The sequence below is a fragment of the Labrus mixtus genome, chromosome 2 (assembly GCF_963584025.1).
Source record: "Labrus mixtus chromosome 2, fLabMix1.1, whole genome shotgun sequence".
Taxonomy (NCBI): Eukaryota; Metazoa; Chordata; class Actinopteri; order Labriformes; family Labridae; genus Labrus; species Labrus mixtus.
The window spans coordinates 8,381,169-8,408,894 of NC_083613.1; the positions used below are offsets into that span (position 1 = coordinate 8,381,169).

The window sequence follows — 27,726 nt, forward strand, 5'->3', positions numbered from 1 at the left end:
ATGTTCAGCTCCTGCAAGTCCGAAGTTAAAAATGTATATTATGCATTTGTTAATTTGTAGGAAGGAGTATCGGGGCCACATTAAGGGGGGGGGGGATGCGAGATTTCGAGACTGATGTCATACATTTATGAGCTTAAAGCCGTTATTTTAGTCTGTAATATCAGTAGAGCAGCAGCCGCCTGTACAAAAATTAGGAATGTGGAACATCACATAAGTTTCACAAATAAGGAGACACTTCCTTATGTGGTCAGTAAATCAGACTGACTGAGTATTATCTCTCTGTGGAATGAGCTGCTTTAAGGTCTCTAAATATCCCATTACTTGTGTTGGGGCTTTACGTATCCAGATATCAATCAATCAATCAATCAATTTTTATTTGTATAGCGTCAACTCATAACAAGTGCTATCTCGAGACACTTTACAAAAAGCAGGTAAATTGCTTACTTATTGCTTATATTATAAGACCCGGCCTATCCATCATTACTAAACTGTGGCTAAGTGGTTGCTATATTTCTGCCAGGTAACATGACCCATGTAAGTCTGATAAGGAAAGTCCTGAGAAAACTTCAGAAGGAGTTGAAAACTCTGTGACTGGAAGAAACATATTCTTGTATCATTGACTAACAAACAAATATCCCATTATTTTATCTCAATATGATGCAGATCAGAGACTGAAGAGGGACACCTCTCTGCCAGGCTTCACGTCCAGAGAGATGAAATACACACGCTCACTGTCACATCCTTTCAGAAACCATAAAGATAACCGAACGTTAAAAACATATTCTACACAAGCGTAAGTCTCCTGAGACTTAAAGTAAGGTGATTCTTGAATAATACATGGCCTTGGCAGCCAATATTCGCCTCTTCCACTCTTTGAAACCGCTGTTCACTCTTTCGAAAAACAGCATTCATCCAAAAGGTTGCTATTCTCTTTCATTCCACTGAATGACAAGGACATCTGGCGAGATGTCACCTTTTCAGAGCGTTTTCCATTCACTCCACAGAGTACAAAAAACGAGTACACTGAAGAGCTCTTTCTCTGAATTCTTCTAACATGTCGTCAGCGGTTGGGCGCTGTAGCCATGCCATTTTCACACGCTAAAACAACCCATGACGTGTGTATTTTATATTGAACAAGTTGGTCTTGAAGGTGAGAAAAAAACTCTCAAACTCTGACACCCAGAGCTGCACTTCTCACACAGGTGTGCTAAAGAGGAGCTGTGGCTTCAAAGAGTTACATTTCTAAGTATAGATCAAGGAACTAATAATACAACACAAAAAAAATTCTCAGAAAATGTGACTTTAAAATGCTTTATTCTACAAGGAATTCATATTTACTTACAATGAAGGGTCGCTGTGCAGAGAGTGGGTAGCTTTGTGTCACAAAGGTGATCATGTTTAGCATAAATGAATATTGTTTGGCTGTTTCTTCATATTTATCTACTCTTTGTCTGGTCTAGTTTATTGTCTCCAAAAGCTCAGGAGTTTTCTTTTCACCATTGTTTTATTTGTTGTGTGCGATAAAGTAGTTAAAATCCAAACATAAGGGGTCTCCTAACATCTTCACCCCGCAATAATGGTGTCAGTCATCTGTGAATTTGCCTAGTAAGGACCTGTGTCCATTTTCAATACAAAATCAATGCAGGTCAGTGTCTTCAGCCCTCAGCTTCCTGAGCCATAAAACACCACTGCCGTCCTCATTCATGCACAGCCTGCTCCGACCTCCGAATGAAGTGTGGACAACAGGAACACGAGGAATACAAAGGAGAAATCCTTCCTGCCCATTATCTCATATGCTCTTTTGTAAAGTGTCTCCAGATAACACTTGTTATGAATTGGCGCTATACAAATGATTGATTGATTGACCGTTAGCATCATCAGTTTTTTCTTGTAGCACTCACAGAGCAGTTAATAAACAGTTGAACACTGCCATGCTGTCACTGTCACTTCTCCCTTGTGAAACTTCGTTATGAGCAGATCTTCAAGGTCTGCCTCAAACGGAGATTGCATTATGCCTAAACGTGGCTCCGCTTTAGCACAATCTGTTTTTTCTTTTAAAGCCATTAAAGAATGGAATAATTTTCCAACTAGTGTTTTTTTGTACACTGTCCCTGATTCAAATAAACTAATAAACCAGCCAATCAGAGTCAAGAAGGGGGTGGGACTTCTGATGTCTTTGACGTCAACAATGGCAGAGGAAGAAGACAAGACACCAAAACAACCAAGAAAAAGGAGCTCAAATCCTCTTTTGAGTTCAGGGAAGAACTGGAGGATAATTTTAGTTGATTGCAGTGGCGATTCTTGGGTCTGTTGGGGCCCAGGGCAAAATAATTGGGGGGCCCTCCAACCAGCCTTCAGAGGGGCAATGAGAGTGAATGCTGTCACTCCCTTAGGAAGGTTTCCTACTGTCATTGAAAAATGTTCACATCATGTGTCGCTGATTTAGTTAAAATTTTGTCAGCCCTCTAGGGTCCCTACTTGTCTGGGGCCCCAAACAGTTGCCTGCCTTGCCTGTTGACAAGCAGCGCCTCTGGTTTGTTGTCACTATTTTAACTTTCTAGCCATTATATTCATTCCTTATATTTTCTTATTTGCATATGTTACATTATTGTGGAATTCAACTGACTGAGTATTCACCTTTTCTCTTGGAAAAGCTAAATATAGCAGATGCCCACATTCCCATTGCCCTACGCCATATTCTGTGCACAAACACTCACTCACAGACCTTTACGGTACCATGGCAGGAACCATGGGCAGGAGACATTGACTGTGGTTCCTGGGAGTCCATCAGGCCAGCAGGCATACAAGTCAAAGGTCCTGTTACACACCAGCCCTGCGGTGAAGAGCAGATCAGTAAAATGTGTCCAAACAAGAGCTCATGCTGGGAGGAGAGGTGCTCACCTGTGGCGGGGGGCGTGGTGTTGATGTTATCCAGACACTGGTTTTTGTAGCTGCTCCAGTGCTCCTTCACAAGCTCCAGGGAGTTGGCAAAGGAGCCCTGCAGGAGGAGGCAATGTCCTGAAGCCTCATGTCAAGTTAAGATAATCTGTGTGAGTATATTTTTGGAAAAGAAAGTCTTACCTTTGTGCAGCTACAGAGCATAAGCAGGGCCAAGAGGAGACACACCTGGGACATCCCACTGATGCTGGGAGGATGGGGGTCGGAGGGGACCAGATCACAGAGGAGGCCCGACTCATGAGGCAGTCTGAGCCCTCACTCACCGTGTGGCCTACACACACACGACATAGAGGAGTTTGTTAGTCGGAAGGACGTGTGTCCCTTTGCATCCATTTCTTTATACGGGGAGGTTTGAACCGACACTGGAAATGAGAATGGAATAAAACAAAACAAGCAACCATTTTTGACAAAATGGACCATTTCCTGTGCACAATTCAGCAAAAGCAATGTTTATTTTTCAACCACTTTACTAAAATAATGGTTTCTATATTTCCACACAACAGCATTAATCATAAAAGCTCAACAGATGATTGGATAATCTGATTGGAGAAGAGGAGAGGTGTTGTCATGGAGAACAATAGACTGTATAAAACATGGACGTAGTATCAGTGACATCACTAAATGGTTTCTGAAAAAGACTTTTGAAGCCTAACAATGGCGGTCACTATAGTGGAAAATTAACTAACTTTCAGTCAACCAAGGAACAGGTAGAGAAGCAGAGCTGAGGCTTTAGCATCCTGGCAAATAGTTACAACGCCCGCTTGTCAGTCAGATAAGCCACACCCCAATTATTCATAACTCTTAGCCTTCATATCAAAATAGTTGGATTATAAAAAGATTTACTCCTGTACAGAAGACATGTTTATTACTGCTTTCAAAATAAGCATATAACATGGGTGTTAATGGGATCTCCAGGGCTTTTGCAGCCAGCCTCAAGTGGTCAATCAAGGAAATGCAGTTTTTTTGCACTTCCATATTGGCTTAATTTTTCAACACCTGAGGTTGCCACTTGGGGAGAACATGCTATGCTTACTCTAAAATATAGAAAACCTTAAATAAAGTTTGTTTAATGAAATCTTCACACTTATAACTCTAAATACTATATTGTGTGTTTGTGTTTATTGCACGACATGCAGCTCTTTTCCCAGAAGCATCACTTGACTTTCTTCACCCACGAAGTTGGAGAACAAAACGAAATCTGAAACGTTTCTGCAAAAAACACCTTGACCATGGAAACATTTTTGGCTAAAACGTTTCAAATTCCATTCTGTTCCAGTCTCTGTGCGCCCGCTGGTGTGTGTCTGCGTGATGATAATGATGATGATTGTGATGAAAATGATGATGAACTTGCATTGGGCTTTGTGAGCGCGTGTCCAGCGTATACTGAAGTGCTCGACATGACAACAAATCGAGCTGAACAGAGAAAGCATTTCATTCCATCACAGCACAAAGAGTTGCTCCTTTTTTTAAAATGACAGCAGAGCACACAACACAAATAGTTGCTGTGGTTTTTTCTTTTATCTTGTTGTGTTACAGTAATAAACTCTCGTTGAAACCCTGTGCAGCTCTAACAACTGTAGAGAGACAGTTTACATGCTCCTGCAGGCAGATCTCCATGTTTATCTACATGTTTGAAACATTCTGTGCGATGAAACAGATAGAGTATGAAATATGTTTGTGAGGAAATGATCTGTCACTGTTTTATAGATTTGAGGCATAAAGGTTGGAGCCCTTATCAAGCAGCTGTAGACTCATGTAATCATAGAATGCATGCTGTAGATTAAACAACGACTGTTTTCAATCCGGTCACCCTCTGGCACCACATGATCAAGGATACAACAAGGATTTTTTCTCAATAAGTCAACAAATACCATCAAATATAGACTATAAACATATGTGCAGTGCATCATAAGCCTGATATATTTCATTATAACACACCTGAGCTTAATTCTTGATTCTAATTGGCTTATTACTAGGGGTGTACATTTTTTCCTGAGTATAGTGACAATATATTATTTGGTCTATTATGTACAATGAAGCGTTAACGTCATAGACTGTATAAAATAGTGAAATCAACAATGGGTCTCTGACGACGTGCCATGAAGCCAAACGATGGCAGTCGCCATATTGGAAATGCTTTCTCAACCAACTCTTGAGCAAACTAGTAACAGGCAATGAAGTGGAGCTGAGCCCCTTGGCCAACAGCGAAAACATCTCCACCTGTCAGTCAACTCAGCCACACCCCTAATTATGCAAACGTGTGGATAACTGTTAGACTTAATACAGTCAAAACAGATGAGTAATAAAAAAAACTCTGTACAGTTAAATGAGCTTCTCAGACAAACACTGGATTTTGAAGCAGGATGTGAACATGTATAACATGCTAAAATGGGCATTTTAACAGGTTTTTCTGGGACTTCCAGTCAGCCTCTAGTGGACACTTGAGGAATTGCAGCTTTTTTTTACTTCCACATTGGCACTGACGTAGCTCACCAGAGAACCAAGTATGTATTAATCCGCCTCTGAAAGTAGTCCATAATAGATGCATTATTTACTGCTTTTCTAAGGTTTGCCAACAAATCAAAAGTGCCAAGCGCTTGCCTTAAAACACACAAAATGTAAGCTTTTTAAAAAAAAAGACCTTCTATGCTTTGTGCTGAGGTGTCAGACAATATTGAGTAACAGCTTTTATGCCTTTATAAAACAGTGGATAGAGTCGGAAATCAGGGAGAGAGAGAAAGTACAGGGATTAGGACTCTCAAGAACAGCTGTTGATGTGATTTGCCTCTGTGCACTTCCTGTCTGCAGCCGTGTGTCCGATCAGACTTAAAGCTGTTTGTTTGCACTTACTGACATTGTTTCTGCTCCAGATCCTTGCTTATTACTTACTCTCTGATGAGCGTCGCTTTGGATAAAAACATCTGCTTCAATGAAATGTAAAAATTTAAGAATTGTAGTGTAAAAATGACATGCAGCAAAGGAGCCACAGGTCGGATACGAACCCGGACTGCTTGCTTTGAGGACTGTAGCCTCTGTACACTGGGCGTGAGAACTAACCACAAGGCCACTGACACCCCTCTTTCATTTATTTTTTTAAATGAAACTGCAGTCCTTAAATCTTTATTATGATTTCTCTTTTTTCGTTCTAGTCAAAAAACAAGCTTTGACAACGTCTGTCTGCCCCCTTTCTTGAGTGTAGTAACATTGAGTACATTATTTAATCTGTCATGTTGAATTAAGTGTTCAATGTTTCATGTTTCATGTTCAAGTACAAGCGTGAGTTTTTCTTTAACTATGTGCATTCACATGATTGACATGGTACGTGCAAAGCAGCTGACAAGGAAGGAGAATTTCTGCCACTGAGACGGTCAAAATGACCAGATCAATTATCAGACTTGGACTCGACCTATACATTTATTTTCTAGTTTTCTGACTACTCAAAGTGCTTTTACACCGCAGGTCACACCTACACATTCACACACTGATAGCAGTGGTTGCTATAGCCCCGTTTCCACTGAGCTGTCCGGTATGGATCAGTACGGTTTGGTACGGTTTGGTTCGGTAAAGCCTGATCCTGTTTGCGTTTCCACAGCCAACCGTAGTTACCGTACTCTTTTTCTGGTAGGCGGCGCGTAAGCCGGATGCCAATAGCCGCGGCAGCTACGTCATAGCATGACATCATAGCAGTGCGACACATTATACCCCCCTAATAAATTTGAAGAAGAACACGACACAGTAAACAAAGAGCAACAATGGAGGACATCCATCAATTTGTGGTTTCTCTCATTGGCTTGCGGTTCTTTGTTACAAAACGCAATGAAGTTTGTTTGAACTGCTTGGTGGAAACGGGGCTTATGTAGTGAGACCATCAGAAGTAACTAATCTCATTCATACGACGCAGAGGCAATTTGGGGTGTTGCCCAAGGACACGTTAGACATGTAGCTAGAGGAGCTGGGGATCACACCCCCCCCCCTCCCCCGCACGACCGACTCTACCAACTGAGCCACAGATGCCCCTGTTTCAGTAAAGTGACCGGTGTGGAGAGCAAAAAGATTGTAGGAAAGCAGCTGCCGCCATTGAACACTCTATGGGGCGGTAGCACAGGCTTGTTTATTTTCCATCTCTTTAAAACATTGACGTTTACATCACCTGACAACAACAGAAAAACAGAGATATTAAGAGAAACTGCAACTTGTACTCCTTATACAGCACCTGGGACACTATTTCAATAAATGAACTGCAAAGTCCTCACCAGAACTTCACTTGGGTGATGTTTACGTACATTAAGTGGAGACTCTCACACTGCTGCTGCAGGACAAAAGTCTGTGAAAGTACGGACAGCTCGATGTATTTTTTGACTTGGCTGGGTCAGTAATGCTGCTGTTTCTTTTGGCGTTAGTGTTAATTAGCTAATATTAGCTAGTTAACATTTTCTAATGAGAGTATCCAGATCACTGTCAGTGTTCTGGGGCAGTAATGTTAGTTAAAAGGCAGAAATATTTTGCTCAAGGTAACACAATATTTGCTGTTACAATGAGGAGAAGTCTGTTCTTATGTTTCCTCACAGGGACAGCGGGGTGACTAACAGCATTCATTCACATTCTCCTCCTCTCTGGGTTTTCTTTCTCTGATTCTATTATGTAGATAGAAGCACAACTTGGGCTTGTCTCCTCATTGGTTAGTGCATCCAATTGAATAACAACTGTCTTTTGTTTAGACAGAGAAGCAGCTGTGAGCGATAACTTCTCTGTAGCGTGCAGCAGTAGGAAACCTTTCTTTGCCACCATGAAATGTGTGACGAGACTTAAGAACTCTTCAGTATTCTATATATAAACCAATACATCAAGTATCCTACCCTATGAATATCTGAGTTGTTGTCTTCATGTAATTTAAGCTCCGATCCTCCTCGTAGCCAGCCACAGTTCCAGAAAGATGCACTCGATTTTCATGGCTACTAGAGCACATAAGAGCATGCCTGCTAGCGTATGTGTGCGTGTGTGTGTGTGTGTGTGTGTGTGTGTGTGTGTGTGTGAGTGCGTGTGTGTGTGTGGACTTGTATGTCACTGGGCTGTGAGCGTCTGTGTGTCTGTTTTTACTGAACCACAAGACTGGGCAGAGCTCACTGCATTATAACAGGATTGCATACAACTGATAGCCTTATCGATTGAACAGGTGTTACATTACACACACACACACACACACACACACACACACACACACACACACACACACACACACACACACACACACACACACACACACACACACACACACACACACACACACACACACACACACACACAGTGGAATAAGGATGATCTAATGTCTTTTCCAGCCTGTTTAAAGCTCTGATTTCCAGAAAAGCAGCACCTTAGCATTTGAATGCCAGTATCTGATGTTTTGCAGATGTTTTGTTGCTGCTTTTGAGTTGAAATGACTCACTATACCATCGATCTTTTCTCTCCAAGATATCAACTTTTGCGAGGGTTTTAGCAGGTTCATTTAATTAGGACAAAACGTCAGTTTCTCACAGCATAAGTGAAGTTGTTGGAATTGGAAAGAGTTTTCCTCCGAATAGGGATGCAATGATATGCATCGTAATTTCTCATGCTATGAGGATCTGATGTAAATAACTGATAACTTGACTTCAAATTAAACTGTATGATTCATACAACATTTTGAGTTCACTTTCCAGGAAGGGAGTGCTTCTCTTTTCTGTGCATTTACTCAGAGGACGCATGTTTGTGAATTATTCTTGCATCTTTATTCTTCTTCATCTTTGTGCTGGACTTATTGAACACGGCAATAATATTTAAAAAAACAGCACACATGTCTTATCACCATATGATAAATACAAAGCAGTGTATATGTGTTATCAAGGAGCGAGACAAAGCTAAAAGAATATCTGCACAGCGCTGCATGCTGTATGAGCAATATCAGCTGGTGTGAGTCACCGTTTCATCTTTGGAATATATTTCACAATGATACACTGTTCATGTAAATCAGAACACATGACTGCATGCTTCTGGCTCCTGCTTTGTGTTTGCTCATGTAGCCGCTGCAGCACCCTGGGGATATCTGCTTAAAAAGACAGAGTTTAAACCATTATTTGCATAGTTTATTTGCCTCCCTCTGTTTTACACACACATGCTTTATAGGTTGATGGAAAAAAGAGGGGGGAATGAAAAATATAGTCTCTTGTCTCTGCACTATGAGCTCATCACACATTAATCAGTCTGAATCGTTAACCAATCTTTTCTTTAAAGATATATGTGAATCGGTCCGTGGAGGCCTTGATCGGTGAAACCATACTACGAACCGGTCGATGGAGTTTCAAAGTTATCAACCGGTTCACTAAGACTTTGCTTCCTGTGTTTAGCATCTTTGATCTTCCGACACTGAGTTCAACCTTCTACCCCTCACAAGAGTAACATGGAGTTTGCATTTTCTCTCCATGCATGAGTGGGTTTGCTGGCTTCCTCCCACAGTCCAAAGACATGCTCGTTCAGTTAATTGGTGACTCTAAATTACGCTTGGTGTGAATGTGAGTGTGGCTGCCTGTCTGTCTCTACATGTCAGCCCTGTGAATGGCGTCCAGTCCAGGGTGTAACCGGAGATTGGGCTACCTGGAGGGACTTTAGGGTATATGTGAACGCAAAAAGCAATAGTCGGATAGTCTGTTGCTGTGAGGAGAATATGTGAACGGCTAGGTCGGGAGAATCTCCGGAGCGGTCCTCCTGTAAAAAAAAGCCGTGAAAACGGCTATGGAGTTTTTTTACCATCATGGGACCAGGTGTTAAACTCCATCCTTTTGTGTGACAGTCATTTAGCAATCTAAGAAAAATAACTCATCAAACATGAGGAAAACTGCCCTCAATTCAAAGCACAACAGAAGTCCATCAGGAAAACAGACTGATCCCCATTATCCTTAAGGTTATGCAGTCCATGCTGCCCACCATGAGCATCTTCCAATTATGTTGTTAAAATCAATAATCCGACATTATGTGATGAGAGGCGGGTAATTAGGTAGAGCATGGGGAGTATGTGGGTGGAGACAGCGAGCGGCATGGTGTCTGTAATGAAGCTAAACAGAGCGGTTATTATGATGTTTCTGCTGCAGTGAGTCTCTCTGCCACATGTTGACACTGACAGGCAGCTGATCTAAAACTCAGACATCCATTTGTGGCATTTGTTCTTTCCAACGTTTCATTATCATAATTTGTAACTTGGCTGTTTCTTTTAATCCTTCTTTACAGTTTTACTTACTCTTTAGGCATGTCAGTGTAAATGGCCTTATTTATTCAATCATAACTTCATAATCAGAATTAGAAATACTTTATTGATCCCAGGGGAAATTTGGTATGGAAATTAGGCTATCATCAATTGTCTCTTTATTAACGCTGGAGGTTGGAGCTTTTATTTCAAAGGTGGAACGTTTGTGCAGTATATGGCATGGATGCTCACATGCAATGGAGAGCCAACGCTTTATGAATGATCAAGTTTGTTTAGTTTGTTAAGCACCATACAGTCATAAAACACACCACTGTTTAATTATACAGGTCTCAAGTACTTGAGTCTGAAAACTGGCCAAGTGCTTGAGCTCAGGCGCGCCTTAAGCCTTCTGGCAAACAGCGACAACACGTCCACCCTTCAGTCAAATCATCCATACCCCTAGTAATGCAACTGCGTATGAATAACTCTTAGGCTTAATAAAATCAAAATGGATGAGTTCTGAAAAATTCAACACATGTACAGTGTGAACCGATAAAGACAGGAGAAATTCAGACATTTTTTTGAACTGGGCTGTAAACATGATTATTTGTGCTGTAAAAATGTACATTTTAGGGGTCCTAATGGGGATACCTTGGCTTTTGGAGCCAGCCTCAAGTGGACACTCGAAGAATTGCAGGTTGTTTTTTGTTGCACTTCCACATTGGCTTCATTTCGCTTGACCCTGAGTTACCTCACATCTTTTACAGATTCATGTCTGAACTTTTTACTTGTTTTGTCTTAAACATTATAAGCCAGGCTCTATTGTATGAATCAGGGGTTCTCAAACTCTTTTGGCAGAGTTTTTTTTCCCAGCCAAGTACCCCCTTATTTAGCCAAGAACATTTTTCAGGAAATAACTTGGGAAAACAACATGAATAAATCTATGCAGTGGTCTTCATGGAACTGTTGGCTAATGTCACTCTGCAAAAGACACACATCAGGGAGGATCAGAAGACGTGGAGGTGAATCCAGAAACTGACAATGGTTTTTTTAATTTGTTTTGACGAGTTCTTCGTCTTCCATCTCATTTTCCCCAACTGATTCATTACCTTGTTTCAAACACCTGTCCATTTTTATCTTCCTGGACGCACTCTTGTTAGCATAGCAACACGTACGTGTTCGCTAGTTGAACAATTTACGTCAACAGACAGGCCCTCTGGTCCAAGCGGTTTTGCACATAATGCATGCTATATTATATCATTATATTATATATTATAAATGAATATGCTGGAAATAGTTCCATATTTGATGTTGCATAGAGAACATATGCTGTTCATTAAGTTGTCTTTAATCAGTGTATGGATTTTCCTAGAAATCATTATATTGGTTTGTTGTGTTGCAACCTTTCTTTTAATGACATCTGTCAAGTACCCCTTGCAGTATTCCCATGTACCCCTAGGGGTACGCCGTTTGGTACTGTCGGCTAAATATCCTGCACAAGTCTTTCAAAACAGAGATACCTGACTATTAAACTCAAAGAAACGCTGACTAAAGCATTTTCACTCACACACATTTTTGGTCGACTCTCCGGCGCTATACTTGCCTCGGGCTGAAAAAATGAGCTGCCTCTGAACTCAGCTTCTGCCATTGACATCTTAAGATTCAGACACTGAAAAACTGAAATTCTTCATCCAGCTATTAATGTCTGAGCTGGAAATGTTTTAATGACCTGTCATCCAGCAAAAAGCCAGTGTTAATGGTAAAACAGCAGTATATGTCTTAAAGGTAAAACCTAACATTTTTTAAAATAAAGCAGGAGATGCGTGTGAGGTTTAAATAAAACATTTAAGAAATTACAGAATATATATATTTTTTAAATTGGATGTGCAGCCCTTAAGGTGTATCTGAGTTTTAAACCCAAGTATGAACAGGCTAAGATAGATAGCGTTTAACGAAGATAATGTTTAAAGCTCTTGTGAGGAACTTTTGGTTTGTGTTTGATTCTGGCGCCCCCTGTGGACAAAGCTGTGCCTCTAATGTGTGCTGATTTTGCCTGTACTGTAAGTAGTAAGTCGTTTTTTGGGGGGTTATTTTTGGGCATTTTTGCCTTTATTGGATAGGACAGCTAAAGAGAGACAGGAAATGTTGGGAGGTGAGAGTAAGGGACGACCTGCAGCAAAGAGCCGAGGTCGGATACGAACCCACAGCCGCTGCGACATGGACATATAGCCTCTGTACATGGGGCGTGCAACATAAAAGCTTTAAGTCTCATAGAAAATCATGAATCCATGTCCTTCAAGGACCCTCACACCTTTCCATCTCCTCCTCGGTGACGGTAGTTTGGCAGACTTGGCTATAGTGACAATCTCACGAGTGTGTATGACGTGTGAAGCTGTGTGCTATGATTAACAGAGGTAGGCGATGGAGGTGAACCAGAATCTGCTCCTTCTGCAGATGCTACACTTCACAACAAACAGAGCCAGAGCCATCTCATTTTTTCTTCTCATCCCCCTCAGTGTCTCTTGTCTTTTCATCACAGGTTCTCCTTGTCCTTCACCGACTCCTCTACTTATTAACCCTTCAACCAGTCGCAGGAAAACTGGCTTTTCAAAAGCGGGGTAAAAAAAAAGTTTTTCCATCATCCCGATCCTTGAGAGAATCCTGCCCTGTTCCCTTCCTTGTTATTTCTTTTGCCTTCTCGGGGGAGAATTGTCTGACCATCTTGTTTCCTGTCTTATTCGTCCCGTGTGTAAGGTCAACACGATGGGAAAAAAGCAGGGGAAGCAGAAGAGGATCCGACAGGGAAATCTAAGTCATCTGTAAGACACTTTCACATACAGTTTACAAATGCTTCTTTACATTACCATAGGAACCATACCCTGCAAACATATAAGCTTCTTTTCCTTATGTGTTGTGGTGGAATGCCCGATAGTCACTTCACAGTATTAACACTTAAAAATGAGTCATCCCGACACTTCTGCTTTGATGATGAATTTCTTGCCCTTCACTTCCCAAACAGCAGCATTATTGAAGCATGCCACATCGAAAACACATTAAACTGTTTGTACTTTTGTTGTCTTTTATCCTGCAGCAGCCTTAGTAAGGATTCTCCACTGAATATAAGACATCACAGAATTCACAGAAAGTTCTGACACAGACTTCCTCTGTTTTTAAAGACAGAAATGGTGTCCCGTGTGTTGTTTAAGGATTGCAAGTGCCCAAACCGTATAATTTATCTCTGTTTTCTGTTCCTTTTTTGGCTTAAAAAAAAAATCCTGAAGTGTTTGCGCATCTTTAGCTCAAACTGAGCAACACATTCTAGCTCAGCTAACAACTCCACACTGTAAACCCGAACAGTATTACTAACTCAAAGCCATTAAGGGTACAGAACTTAAAAGCAGCTAATTAGTTAACAAAACAATAAACTATTGAGTTCTCTGAACGAGTGATGTGTTTTAATTTAATATGGATCAATGTGTTTGAGTTAATATCCATGTCTAAATCATATAATTTGAGTGAACAGAGGGACAGCGTATGACGTCATCGACGTCGCTACGTTCACTCACGCTTTTTAAAAACTCACAACGGCCATGAAGCGCCACAAGTTTGAAAGTTAGGGTAACATCAACATGACGGTGTGCCAGTGACTGAAGATGCTACCATTCAACTGACTGGCATTATTTCAAGTCTCGGGCTGTTCCTTGTTCTAAGTCATCTGCTGTGGTGAGTAAAAAAGTATCTCAAACTTCTCGTGTCTGTTTACAGGTGTATAACGTTAACAGAAGCTATAACTTTAGCATGCTAATATCTTGAGCTAACTGTTGTTGAAACTGCAGCAATGTTATTTAGCTGTACTTTGACCCTACTGTGGAGGCAGGTAAGCTGCTGCGCTGAAAGTAACGTGTTTGAGATAAAATATAATGTTCTTCGTCGTAATCATTTGTCAGACTGCATGACAAAGAAGAACGGAACGCAACGTAAATTATTTTTAAATATTTAATGAACCATTAAATAGAGAGTTGTGTGACTAACTAAAATATGTTTGTTTAATGAGTCATCCTGGTTTGTTTTTATATCGTATGTGACTGATCTTTCCCATCAGGTTGAAGTGGAGGAAGAGCACTGAACTTCAAGCTTCAAAGACATTAGGTAAGAAGTAAGCCATTTCTAAACTTTTTATATTATTACCTGTGAACCCACAGCCTTTTGTCTGCCCCAGCAGTAGAGTGATGATCTTTAATGGTCTACTGCATTATAATATTAGGGAAATTTTCCACTGTGGTGACAAAATTTTCATATTGGTGAGGGCTGTTTGTTGAAACTGTAGTTTGTGGTGTGATGAACTGTACATACATGTCTTTGTTCAACAGAACATTATAAAATAGTTTCAAGGATATAGTGCAAGCAGTTTTTCACAGGGCCATTATTTTAACTAATCTTAGCTTGTTTTCATATAATTTGTGCCCATTAAGGGAGAACTGCTGAAGGCATTTCATCATCCCCCAGTCACCTGACTCACTTCATATCAACCTTTGTATTGGTGAGTATGATTTGCTGTTAAATTAAAATAAACATAAGCATTTGATTATGATGAACTGGAATAATCTAAATTATGTCATATTGCTAATTGAATCTATTTCCCTTGGATCAAACTGAATATTAAGTAAAACTACAAATAATCTATTTTCAGTGTTACAGTTAAAAACTGTTCATCGATATACTTTTATGTTTCTGTAGGTCTGTTTGCTTGCTGAGTTTCATTGCATCACAAATATGAACCTTCACAACACATTCTACAGCCAGCTGGACCGACACACACTGCAACAGCATACAGGCAGAAGGCCTCAGCGACATGAGAGACAGCAGGAGGATTTATAAGCTGTAGGTAAATTACATACATAAGAATAATAATTTTAACCTGCAGCTAAGGTTAATAATGATCATTTATTCTTATAGTCATAATGAGAATTTAAAAAGGAATTTCTTTTTTGGCCTAGGAACAGCATGATGTACACAAGAAGCACTCTGGCTCTTCATACCCTCCCATTGTACCGGCAAGGGGATCTTCAAGACCTGCAAGGTATGTACTCAGTGCAATTACGAAAATGTAAATATCAATGACTAGTGTAAACTGTTTTTGTAAAGTAAAATGTGACTTCATGCATTTAACAGACTTTAATAGAAGTAAGGCTAAAGCTAAAATGGTGCTTCAGCAGTCAGAGGTAAATGAAACAAGAATTAGTTGATTTTCTTTTTTTGTGGCAGGAGGAGGAAGCATGATTATCTTTGATGTGATTTGGCTAAGTCTGAGTTCTAGAGGCCTCGTAATAATAATGAACTTTAGGTCGCATTTTAAAACAGAATTAGGACTTTGAATTTTGTTCTTTCACCCTTACAGTGGCTCACATTCAGCAGGTATTATAGAGCCAGTATAGACAGAGAAAAAAGTGTGACCGCCAGTAACTGCCAACATGCTTATTTACATGCGAGTGTTGTGTCAAGACAGAAACATATTTACTGATGCTTTTAATTGTGTGAGGAGCAAGAGCCTACTGTGCAGGACTTGTAATCTTGTTACTGGGATTATCGCCATCTTTTTTTCCTTTTATTTTTGCAGTGGGACGATGAGCTAAACTTTGAAGACACCCCTGTAGCTCTCCTCTATGTGGTCACTGACATCTCCACTGGTACCATCCAGTTCGACCCTAACAGCATTTCTGATGTGATTGAAGCAGACCTTGATGTGACAGGTCTCCCCAGGTTGGATGATGCACAGTTTCATAATGTTGGTTTTTATCTGAAGGTAATCATTTTATAAGGTTCCTTATCTACCTCAGCACATGATACGTGTGATTCATTATGTTAAATCATTGGATCTTTATTTGCTTTTGATTCCACAAAAGTTATTTTCTCATATTTTGTTTAAATTTATTGGTTATTTCTAATAATGCCCTTATAGCACAGTTTAAGGTTCTTTAAATCCTGTGTAAAATAAACACTGTCAATGTTTCCATTAAAATACAGTGCACATGACTGGATCTACAAAACCATTCCAGTTGTTTCAAGTTTTATAGACTGTTTTAAACTTGAATAAAAAAGGTGAACTGAACAAAGTGAGTTGTATTAGTATTTTTTTAACAATTGTTACTGAAATGAGGGTTTTCTTGTACATTTTGAGCTGATGAGAAGTTATTTTGTTTATCTTTCTCCTTTGGTGTATAAGTTTTGTACAATTTAATTTTTTGATTAGATTTCCCCCAGGCTTTGGGTTGAGCACAAATAAATGTATTGAGTAGAAGAGTTGGTTGGATTTAATTTGAATGAGTATCATCAAATCAATTAAAGTGAGTATGCATAACTTAAAAATATATTTTTTTAAAGTAATACATTTGAGTTGGGAAAACTTAAAAATTAAAAAAAGCAAATAAGAAAACAATTGAGTGAACTGAAATTATATTTTTTAATTTCAGTTCTACTCAAAATTGTTATTTCTACTACTTAAAAACTTTGAGGTAATCAGTTACGACAAACATTTTGAGTACTTTCAACTTGTTCGGGTTTACAGTGCAATGTGGCATCCTAAGTACATTTTTATTCAAGCAAATAGTTCACTTCATCTTTCCTTCATCTCCTTTGTTTCCTTCTTCCTTTCATTAAAAGCATTACAGGTCGTGCTTTGCTGCGTTGATAGTCAACAGGGCAGACAGGTAGCCCTCAGGCAACAGTTTTTGGGACGGCATTGGCAAAGTATGACCCACCCTACTCTGCCTCTGATTGGCTTACCGTTATATTCTTACAAAACCAACCAAAAAAGCCAACAACTAGTACTAGCCAACAGTAGGGCATGTCATGCCTTCAACCCCTTAAGAAAAAATTTGCAGCGAACTATTGAATGATGGGTATCAGAGGGGATTAAGAAATACACAATGTAGACAGAAAAAAAAAAGTGGTGTTGTACAGGGTATATGCAGGTATGATACCCAATGACTAAAACACAGATGGAAGTTTATAATCTAAAAGAACATTGGGCTACCTATTTCAATATAGCATGTTAGCTAGTCAGACGACGGCTCACATTAGCATTCAACTAGTCTTAGCAAACAATAAAGAGGTAAATTCTTAGCATACTGCTAAATTACATGAACCATATAATAATTTTAGCTTTAGCCATTTTTAGCTAACAGTAATATAAGGTTTGTTTTCTGAATGCCAAAATTCTCTCAAGTTAGCATAGGGATATCAAATAAGGTGTTTTAGTTTTTTAACACAGACAGTCGGTGCAAAGGGCAATAAAAAGACAAGAGACTTTGACGGTTGTAGGCAAATCTTAACCAGGCTCCTTTCACCATCAGCGTAAATGTTCAGTAACATGTTAATATAAACAGCTTTGTACACTTTTTTTGGAGGGCTATGGAGTTTAAGATTGCTTTGGATGCTTTTCCAACTGTGAAACCTGAGGGACTTTTTTCCATCAGTAAAAATAAAACAGTTTTAATCAATATTATTTGTCGTATAATTGAATTGTATGGTAAGCAGCATAGCTGTGTAACAAGTGGGACAAGTGTAACATGCTACATAGATTTGTCACTTGTTTGGTTTGTATGTCAGCCAGTAACATCCACCAGTGTCTGTAGAAAGACGATAAATTGTTTCCCCTCATTGCATGTATATAAACACAACAGCTCTCCGTCATGCCTCTCAATATTTTGGCTCAGCACAATTAAAGAATGCCCCAAATTATCACCACTTCTACTTTGCAGACATCTGTGTTGGAGAGGGATTTTTGGTGCAGCTGAGGAACTCACAGATGGTCTTACAGATGTGTGCTTTTTGCAGTGTTCAGATTAAAGTGGAGTTTTTGTTATAAAATGGAATCATAGCAGCGCTGTATCTGAAGTGTCCAGTGGTGTGTGCATGTGTGTGTGTGTAAGAATCCAGCGGTGTCCAGATGAGCGTCCTAAAACCTGTGTGTGAATGTGAGGAGAAAGAGAGAGGGGGAAGACACATGGGAAGTGGGCTTGGCCAGTACATACCATTCTCAGTGTCCCGTGGAGAATGCCAAGAGCTAGATCCTAAATCCTCAGCCATGCACTCCCTCGACATCTCCATAAAAATGCTTCACTTATACCACTGATATCCTGCTCGCCTCCTGCTATATGTTCTCCTTTAGCCTCGCATTGCTCCCATACACATCCTCATTACTATGGATACAAGATACAGCACATTCCCCAGCACATACACACACACACACACGCACACACATACACATACACATGCATACTACTTAAACAACCAATTGACTTAATAAGTAAAAAATAAATGACCTCATACCTTGTAACTAATTGTAGCTTCATGCAGCTGGTTAAGTATGCAAGAGAGATGCAAACATATAGAACATGGACATACAGTTTATACAGCCTCGTCCACCCAGAGGTGCTTCCAGAGATTTTGGGCCCCATAAAAAAAATTCAAATAATTTGATGTTGTGGGGTAAAAAGTGAATGCACTCACTCAAACATTTTCTCAGACCTTTGTCAGTCATGGGCTCTTAGAATCATCCTAACATTTCTCTCCCCAACGCCGCTCCTGACTCTACCTTGGGTTTAACTTTTCCAATAAATAAATACAGAAGATAGTTCTTTAAAGGTGGAGTCAGTAGCATTGTTGGATGCAGCTTGTAAACACAACCTTCAAACTGTGCTCCTCCTCCTGGGCTCATCGCTACCTGAAGCGCAAACAGCACAACGTATTGTCTATGGCTTGTACCAACACTAAAAGCTACAGCACGCTAGCACAAACTAAATGCTGGTGTTTGGCACCTGCCTGTCCAACAGAAAGCAGACAAAGGTTCACCCTCATTTTGGAACTAGCTTTATTTTGCCTCATGTGATTATACATTATGCAGTGTGCAGATAGACATTTGGTCAAAGTCATAACCTACAATAGAAATGTGCCGTATGTAAATACTAAAAAACAAAAAGGAATAGCAGCATGTTGCAACACAGCCTAAAACGTTGATCTTCCCCTCCTCTGAAAAAGTAAATTGCCAATCATCATTTAGGATTTTGATCAGATTTGAAGGGTGGCCCAAGCCATCCCTGGCCATCCCCTGGGTCCGCCCCTGACAGCTTTAATGCCGCCAAACCCACATGACATCAGATACTTTGATTTAACCAGCAGAGAGCCAGCAGTATGAAGGGAATGAATGTATCAACCATCAGAACTCAATTAGGCCCACAGTGAATATCCACAGCTCTCCACACATCCTGTGATCCCTGAAGCTGTGGGGTTCACAAACACATTAGTAATAAATATAGTTACTTAGGGACACACTGCTGCTGGTTTGAAGCTCCTGGCCATTGCTTACAATTATGTTAACAGTCGCCATAATAGAACAAGACGATGTGCAGCCTCTAATGACACGGCTCTTTTACACGGTGTTTACAGGGTGCTCTAACATTATTGATGAGTTAACGGCATGTAGTGTTTCCTTTTGTAGACACAGTGTTATCCCTGCTAATGTGGTCAGGGTTGTCCCTATGAGCCTCCACAGCTTCCAGGTTGGGTTCTTGTTGGGTGTTGTTTCTGTCTTTGTGTTGTTTTTTTGGTTCTTTTGTGTTTGTGTTCTTGTGCTTTGTTCTAATGTTGCACTTTGCAAACCTGTGTTTAAAGTTGATACATAAACAGGGAAACACTTAACCTAAATTAAGGTTACATATTCACCATTAACTAGCTGCTTATTAGCATCCTATTTAGTAGCGTACTGGCTGCTTATTAGTCATTATTAAGCACTACCTTATATTCTACATGACCAGAGTCTATAGGTCGTTGAGTTTTCCCTGATTACCCTCCGCATTACTGTCTATTGATGGTATGTCAGGAAGTTGTTGAACCTGCATTATGGTCTTCATAAGCTTTTGCTTACTTCTACCTTATAGGGGCCATACTAAGTGAAGCATATTAAGATCATCATTCATGTTCAACTACTTCCTCACTAACTATCAATAAGCTGTAATAAGGAGGGTATTGAGGAAAAATTCTTGTGTACTGGCCTATCAGCTTTAGACTCTGGTACTAATAAGTGCTTAATAATGACTAATAAGCAGCCTGTATGCTACTGACTAGCAAGCTAATAAGCAACTAGTTAATGGTGAATATTGTGAACTTCACTTGTGAACATCACTAAAGCTGAGGGAATAAAGGTCAACATTTTTACATTAACACTTAACCGTGTCTGATCATGGCTGCAAAAATATAAGTTTTACTCAAGCAGCAACCTCTGGTCTTGAAAAATAAAGCCAATAGGGAAGTGCAAATTCCTTCAGTTCATCGAGTGAAACACAGGTGATGTCAACGGCGCCTTTCTGAAAAGTTGAAAGTTGAAACCTTTCACTTGGAAAAAGGAAGCTGAGCGAAGCGCATTTTCTCCGGGTGGCCGCCTGCTGCTGCGGTTGCTCACTCATCATTGAAACAGTTTTTTTTTTTTAAAGATGCTGGCGCTCAGAATGAAACGCTAGGTGGACACGGAGCCTACACACTCATGTCTACATCATGTACCTCTGTGCTGCTAGTTTCTATAGAAACAGCAACAAAAACATCAGAATTAGGAGAAGGACAAAAAAGAAGCCTGACACATCTCTCACTTCCACATATGAGGACAAATATCGCAACAAGTGAGTGTGTTAGTGTGTGTCATATCCAAACTAACCAACCACCATGTCTCCAAGTCATGCATTTAGCCCATTTACTAAACATACACGACAGACTCCATCACACCTAGGACGACGACAAACATGCGGGACACAACCTGGTTTCTGTTAGCCTGCTATAGTGATTAACAGATAGAGGGACACTGCACAAAAACACACAGACACTGCTCTTTGTAGTGGCTTCAGATTGCACAAAGGGAAAAGAATAACTGACTGCTAAAGGAAGGTTAAGTAACTGACAGCCCTGCACCTTTAAAAAGAGTTATGTAGCTGCTTTTTCCACAAGTCAAATGTTCGTGTGTGTGTGTGTGTGTGTGTGTGTGTGTGTGTGTGTGTGTGTGTGTGTGTGTGTGCCTGCCTCCTGGCACCCATATTGTGACCACAGTTCATGAACACACACAAAAGATGATGTGTGGGAGTCAACACACAACTGCCTGGTTTATCTGAACAAACACAAACTGAAGAATTCAAAGGAAATATACATGTACATAATGTCCTCAACAGTCCAAAAGCACAGGCATAAATACGGCGTATCTGTGTTTTCATTCCACTACTTTTAAATCTTCTGACTGACATAAATGCCGGAGAAGCTTTTGGGAAAGTGTTATTTTTAATCTGTCAAACATCAGAGCAAATATCTGACATTTCTTTATGTTTTTGAGATGGAGAGATGGGTTTTGATTGGAATTGGAAAAGCTGCTTGAAAATCGCAGCAGAGCGGCCACAAAGCAGAAAAGGCCTTCCGCTTGGTCCCACTCAAACAATAAATGGTCACATAACACACGCTCAACGGGCGGAAATAGCTCACACTTAATGAGGATGAAACTCTGGTTGGAAGCAAAATGAAAGTCTTCCACAAATAAAATGATGTGTATAAAGCCAATAGAATACATCACTGAAAGCCATACTTCTCCTCCGGCTGTTGTTTCCGCGCAGAAATTAACTAAATACATTTATTGTGAAATAAATAAGTGTGATGGTATTGTTTGAGGTTAATGCTCCCGTTTATTGTGGATGTGGAAACCCACATACAAACTTACATAAACTAATACATTTGGGATTTTGTTTTTATTTATTCTGTATCAATTTAAATCATGAAACGTCTGTGTAATCCTCTTTTTCCTCATGAAGGCGTTCTGTATTGTTTTTATTGTCTAATGTTTTAAACTGAATCTGTGTGAGCAGAGAGGAGAGAAAAGAAAAGAGGTTAAATTTGAGCCCATTCATCCCCGTCAGATTAAAACATGTTTACCATTTAGTAAAGAAACATAATTAGACAATTCTGTTAAAACTCAAGAGACCATATGTGCCAGAGGCATCCAGTGACAGAGCTTAATCTTGTCTGTGTGTGTGTGTGTGTGTGTGTGTGTGTGTGTGTGTGTGTGTGTGTGTGTGTGTGTGTGCGTGCGTGTGTGTGTGCGTGTGTGTGTGTGTGTGTGTGTATAAAGAGAGACAGAAAAAGAAAGTGTGTATTTTGTGTCCTCAAGGGCTTGGCTAATAACTTAACAGAGTCTGTTTGGTTGTAGTGTTGGTGCCTTTAAATCTTATAATGGATCATAAGATTCATCCTAGTGTCTACAGAAAGCTCAAAGGCCTGATACGACGTCAATAAATCAACCAAACGTTTTGTTTAAGGTCACATATTTCAAAACGTAACGAGTCTCCTGTAGGACGATCTTTGGTTGGCTGAATGTACTGAACTCAATATAGAACAAACTCACCAGTTGTTTTGTAAAATATATTCTGATGAATAAAAGAGTACACTTAAAGCAAGAATGTTCCACTTTTTGATCCAGTAGCTGCCGTACTGCTGCGATAAAAAATGTCAAGTAAATTATACATTGGAAACATCGTCTGTAAATGTATTCTCTTTCTCAGGTCGTCTTTTGGCTTTTCGCCAATTGACTATTGACTAGGTCGACGCAGAGATCGTGTGTGTGTGTGTGTGTGTGTGTGTGTGTGTGTGTGTGTGTGTGTGTGTGTGTGTGTGTGTGTGTGTGTGTGTGTGGGGGGGGGGGGGGGGGGGGGGGGGTGCTCGAGGTCTTCTTTTGTCATTGTGGTATTGATTGAGAGCCCCCTGGTTGTTTAATCTACATATTGTATCTTTTAATGCAAACTTAATACAAACTCAAATTAAAGCAAAGGACAAAGCCCTCCAATGCATTTCAATTCAATAAATTCAATAAAAGACGAATAAACTGCCTTCTCACATCTGTAAGCACATTGAGTCCTACAGGGAAGCTGCAGCAGTCCTTAATGGTGTTAACAACCCCCTGGATGCTCTGCTACGTGTGGTGAGTGTGTAGTTCATGACCTTCACAGGCACGAGAGGAGTCCACCTTTAAACAAATATTGAGTCTGTTTCTAATCACACTGGGTATCTATAAACACATGATTTACATAATAACCTATGAATATTAGAGCACAATCTTTCACCATAATTCCAGGAATGTCAAACCTCATACAGACTCACAAGGTTTCAAGGTCTGTTTCCTTCTCTAAGCTTGTGGTCGGCTTTTCAGGTCATAGTGATTCACAGACTGTTCAAAAAATCAGACAATACCGGCACCTTGAAAAGCCTCTTCCGAATTATCTCCATCAAATAATCAGATGACCCAGATGGACATTTGACAAATGGAGTCCCCTGCTTTAGACGAATAAAAAACCTTGTGTAACCGTGTATTTGAGGAAGCACATCATGGCAATGTTTCATTAATACTGAAATAAAGCACCTGCATATAAAGCAGAGTTTATTTCGTTAAGAACAAATATGACCATAAATGTCGGCCTACAACTTTTCTTCTGTGACAAAGTTAACCAGCTGAAAACAGATTGTTGATAATAAAAAGGATGACAAATTTTGTTAGTGAGACGATGATAAATGATGGAAATAAAATGTTAGTTCTGGGCTGTTGGAAATTTAAAAAATCCATATTTCCCCCCACTGAGGGTCTAATTCGTCTGTCACAATACAAGCAGGAGAGATAATAAGAGGTACATGTGCCTGCCAGGCAGAGAAAAGGAGGAGCGCTCACTTGTGTATGTTGGTGTGTGCGCCTGTGTGATCGACTGAGACCAACAGAGAGAACCCCAGCTGACAAGTCAACAAGAACAAGCTGACAATAGCCGGCCAGAGCAGTGACATATTATGACATTTAATATTATAGTTTTGGGTTTTTTAATCCTTTAACCACTTGTTTCTATTTCTTTTACTGCTCTTACCTTCTGTTGGGTGTCGTGCACTATGGGTTCTTTTCTGTTGAATTGTATTTAATTATTTGGTTGGCGTTGGTGGGGGCGGGCCGAAACATGTCTGTGAAGTTTCTTGTCATAAATCCACTCTGATCCTGTATTTAATCATGCCTTTAAACCCCTCTATTTCAGCCCTGCTCAGAACAGGCTGTTTCTGTGTCTGTACCTTTAAATGTAAATGAGCTGTGTCTAACCACGCCCCCTCTCTGGAAGGGCTTGGGTAGCTCGGGCTTTCTTGCACCATACCTTATTGTTTACAGTGAGAAGGCAGACTCAGAGAGCAGAACAAACACCTAGCTGTGGGAGTGTCACCCACCTGGGGGAAGGGTTACTGCCCTTTGTGATGTCATGAAGGGAAAATCTCCAAAAAGCCTGTTTGAGCACACATCTTCTGAAAAGTGGAGCAAGCAAAAGATGGAGAGGATGGTCTCATCATTGGGGGGGGTTTATTGACAGACTAGGGACACATATTAGTGTTAGAAAAACATGGGGAAGTGTATTATGCATAATATGTGACCTTTAAGGGTTAAAATGACTAAAGTGTGACTAAAACAAATAATCATATTTGACTTAAGATAAGGCTAAATCTAAAATAGCTACCAAAATGAATACTGACACAGATACTGTTTGAGCCCAATAAGGAGTGAGAGTCAAAGATTCATCCCTGTTAGAAGTGAGAACAGCTGTGTGAAGGGCCTTTACAAACCTATAAACTGTGATGTTATGTAAGGTGTTAAAAGGTACAGGTTAAGGAGACTTCATACAATGAGATTTTGTATATTTTCACAGTGCAGTAAGAAAATGTTGAATAAGAGATATGACAGTGTTGTCTGTTTTGGTTCATTGGAAAACTCTGAAGCTCTGTCATGTTGCATGAAATTATGACTCAATGTAATCTCAAACTACTTGTACCCAGGTGGTACAGGATTAGAAAAAGAACAAAACGTGATCCTGTTTCATCTGGCAGTGATGGGATATGATGCCAAGTGTGTAACAAGACACTCAGGGACCTAATGGTAAATTTAGACCAAGCAAAGAATATATTTGTCTTGGATTACTTGGGATAGGGATTCAAAAGTGGAAGCAAATATAGAGCCCTCTGGGTATGTTATCAAAATAAACATTTATGGTCGTTTGATCCCTCAGATGAAACTGCTGAGGACAGTGGTTCATCTTTTTGTTACAGTGAGTTTTACTGTAAGTCGCACAGAGCATGCACTCTAACTTGTTACAGAAGTATACACCCATTGGAACAATGAAAACCATGGGATTATGTTAAAGGTAGAGTCAATAGCAATGTTCATTGCAGCTTGTGTGCAACAGGAGCGCACACCCACGTCAGGTTTAGCGTGTACGTTTACTGCTTGTTCCTACTCTGCAAGCTACCTGACGAGACTGAATTGGTTGTGACAAAAAAGGTGATAATTTAGCACGTTAACACAAGCTAACCGCCTGTGTTTGGCACCTGCCTCTTCAACAGACAGCAGGCCAACTCCATATCCACAGGTGAAAGCCAATCCAAGGTTAACCTTTGTTTTGATACAAGCTTTTTCCACGTGGCGTTTCGCCTCACTATGATTCCATCCATCCACGTCTGCAATATTCGCCGGTTTGAATGGAGTCCAACGCTGAATTGTATCGATTCCCAAACTCATCTGTGCACTGTCATTGGCTGCGGGAAACACATCCACACCCTGTTCAGAAAGGTCCCGGGTCAAGCAAAAACCAGCCAGAGGTCAAGCTCTCTGCAGAAACAGTCACCATCTCACATGTATGGAGGCCTATAAGTGATGATTATTATAAGCTTATATAGCGGCATTACTTTTGTATCAGTCTATGTTTTATTTTATAAGAAAAAGCTGCTTACTCTATCTTTAAAATGTATGTTTACCACCTGTGTATTTAGTTGTAGTACACCAATACATGTGATTGTCTATTGTCCCCTTCCTGTAAGTAGTCTGTAGCTTCTTTAAAACACTTCCTGCAGAGTGATCCTCAAACACACTTTGAGGTGTTTCAGAGGTATTCAACATACTGTCTCAAAGTAATCAAAGACATCTGATCATCCACGCAGAGCAGACTAAGCTGTGACAGAGCAGCAGAACGAGAGGATTCTCTTGTATGAGCAAAAGTGAAGGAGACTGCTTCTACACACTGAAGTGGAGGGACAAGAAACTATAGCTTCATTTGATGATCTGTCCTGATGTTACCCACCAGTGAAGTGAGTAAACAACCCTGCAGACTGCAGTCTCTGTTAACAGACTGATGCTGTCATGCATAAGCACCTCCGTCTCTATAAAATGAAAGTATTCTCACTGCTCTCTCACTTTGAAATTAACTGTGACGTTTGTTTCTGACGTTTGAGCTGCTGTTAATGCTCTCAGTATTATTAATCCTGAACATTATTCATAAATAAATTATGAAAATCCGCAGCAGAAAGTATGACGTCATCATACAGAATATCTTTTCTCAGCAACTATCTATGACGACTTCCAGCACCCTTGTGTACACCGGGAAAAGTAACAGATTTCCTCGTGATTGAATTGCAATCAACAGGACTTTGGTTAGCAGACTAACATCATGATACAGATTTGTAAGAACCTAGAATACAAGCTTTAAAAGTCTGCAAGAAGACAACAGTTTTTCACATAGTTGTTTGTTGAATGGAGGAACAGATCTATCATTTGCGATGCATCCTAAAGCAATCTCATCGCGGATTGGCTCTCTCCAGAAAAGCATCAAATATATTCTTGATCAAGGTGGATTTTAGAACTTGTGCAAAAAACATGTATGACCCATGTTTGATCAATGTTGTCATTATTACCATTTACATCGCACATGTATTACTACCATAGCTACAGAAGTTAACGTCCTTGTAAAAAGGGGCTAAATGTAGGCTACTGTTTACATGAAGTATCGGTAAGCTCGTTGATGTTTGGAACAGAGACTTCATCCAGGTTCCTTGAAAAATGGACCACCTGCTTTAAAGACAAGATCATCCAAGAGGCCAGGACCCTACGAGAGATGCCTCTTCTGAAAAAACACCTGAAATCTGCCACGAATGAAGAATCTGACATTGCTGATGAGCCAGGTAGTATTACATTAAGGATTTATTAATGTTATTGTTACTAAGTTATAAAAACAGTGAAGTGGCTTGAAGTATTTCACATCCCCCTCCTCTTTGTTCTTCCCTTTAAAAGATAAGGAACTATTAAAAATACATTTGAATAACAAATCAACACTATTTTTGATTACAAAAAAACTATTCTCCACAAAACTATTCTACCAAGTAGAAATATTCCACATTACCTATTCCATACTTGATCAAACCTGAGACTGTCCTTACGGTTAAAGTCTGTGGGTTTAAGCAGTGCACAGCCCAATTGTTTTAATTGCTGGTCCAGTCTCAGCAGTGGGGTGTTATACAGGGTTTACACAAGCACACCTTGGTGGTTGGAAAACAGAGGTAATTTAGTTGTACACAAGGTAGAAATGTAGAGACAGACATTTTTAAGTTAATTATGTTTTGTACACTGTCTGCAGAGTGGGACAGCGACATGGCCTCTCTTCTGGTCCTGCTGCATCTTCTCACAC

The 27,726-nt window shown here is 40.0% G+C and overlaps 1 protein-coding gene across 1 annotated transcript in view; it reads right to left on the minus strand.

Moving 5' to 3' along the window:
* The window catches only part of gcgrb (glucagon receptor b), a 77,137-nt gene that overhangs the window by 15,472 nt on the left and 33,939 nt on the right, over positions 1-27,726 (minus strand). Inside the window, exons 2-4 of the mRNA XM_061049500.1 lie at positions 3,082-3,229; positions 2,902-2,998; positions 2,726-2,833 (exon numbers count right to left, since the gene is read on the minus strand). Of these exons, the coding sequence (XP_060905483.1) occupies positions 2,726-2,833; positions 2,902-2,998; positions 3,082-3,135 (259 nt within the window). The 5' untranslated portion in view covers positions 3,136-3,229. The remainder of the gene's footprint in view (positions 1-2,725; positions 2,834-2,901; positions 2,999-3,081; positions 3,230-27,726) is intronic.